We start from the raw sequence: 804 nt of genomic DNA, 5'->3' as shown, positions 1-804 counted from the left end.
CACCCTGTCCAACCAACTCTGTTAAGTATTTTTCAAGTTCAGTCCATTGTGACAGCAGTAAAGACAATGGCATATGGTAATAAATATCCTCTGTATGTTGGAGAAAAGGGAATGCATGACATCTGTCAGGCTCTCTCATTACATGAGGCTAAACAAAGGTGCTCTACAGGATCCAGGACGGCGATCTCGCACCACCTCCGAGTCTTCCACTCACTCTGGAGGAAGAGAACGCAGTAACTCGGCCATCAAGCAGGTCTCTCCACCTCCGCCTTCAATTCCTGAACAACCCCACAAAGAAGAGGCCAAGAAAGTCAAGAAAGACTCCCCGAAAAAGGTTCCTATTCATAGATAAGCATTAAGATCTTCAATCTGTGCTCCTACGATGTTCACTAGTGTTGAGTGAAATTTTTCCTTTCTTTAACATGTAGAGCGGTGGTGGTGGCTGGCTGAACTGGCTCTATAGGAAGGGGAGAAATGAGGCTCACTTGCCAGATGACAAAAACAAATCAGTAAGTTACAGCACTTATGAGCAGGTAGCATTCCTTGATATTCAGCTTCATTTTTTGCCCAGGTTTTATTATCCTTTTTTCACGTCGGCACCAGAGCTGATACGAGTGCTATGTTCTTTATTTCCAGATTGTGTGGGATGAACAGAAACAGAGATGGGTCGACTTGAACGAGCCTGAAGAGGAGGTCTGTAATGGTTTAAAAATTGGTCTACAAGACAGAATTGTATTTTTTTTAAGCACCCACTGAAGGTGAAAGCTTTATAGATCAACCAATTTTGATGTATGGCTGTCTTAT

At 43.0% G+C, this 804-nt stretch overlaps 1 protein-coding gene across 1 annotated transcript; it reads left to right on the top strand.

Annotated features, from left to right (window-relative positions):
• Positions 1-127: 127 nt before the first annotated feature.
• On the top strand, positions 128-693 carry LOC109954249 (protein transport protein Sec16A-like; the record flags this gene model as incomplete). Its single annotated transcript, XM_020589637.1, has 3 exons — positions 128-334; positions 429-509; positions 637-693. Coding segments are annotated over exons 1-3 (330 nt in total), but the record flags the coding sequence as incomplete, so codon positions are not given.
• Between the last annotated feature and the right edge of the window lie 111 nt (positions 694-804).

The sequence above is a fragment of the Monopterus albus genome, unplaced genomic scaffold, assembly GCF_001952655.1.
Source record: "Monopterus albus unplaced genomic scaffold, M_albus_1.0 scaffold5104.1, whole genome shotgun sequence".
Classification (NCBI taxonomy): domain Eukaryota; kingdom Metazoa; phylum Chordata; class Actinopteri; order Synbranchiformes; family Synbranchidae; genus Monopterus; species Monopterus albus.
This window is presented reverse-complemented; position numbering and strand designations above follow the sequence as displayed.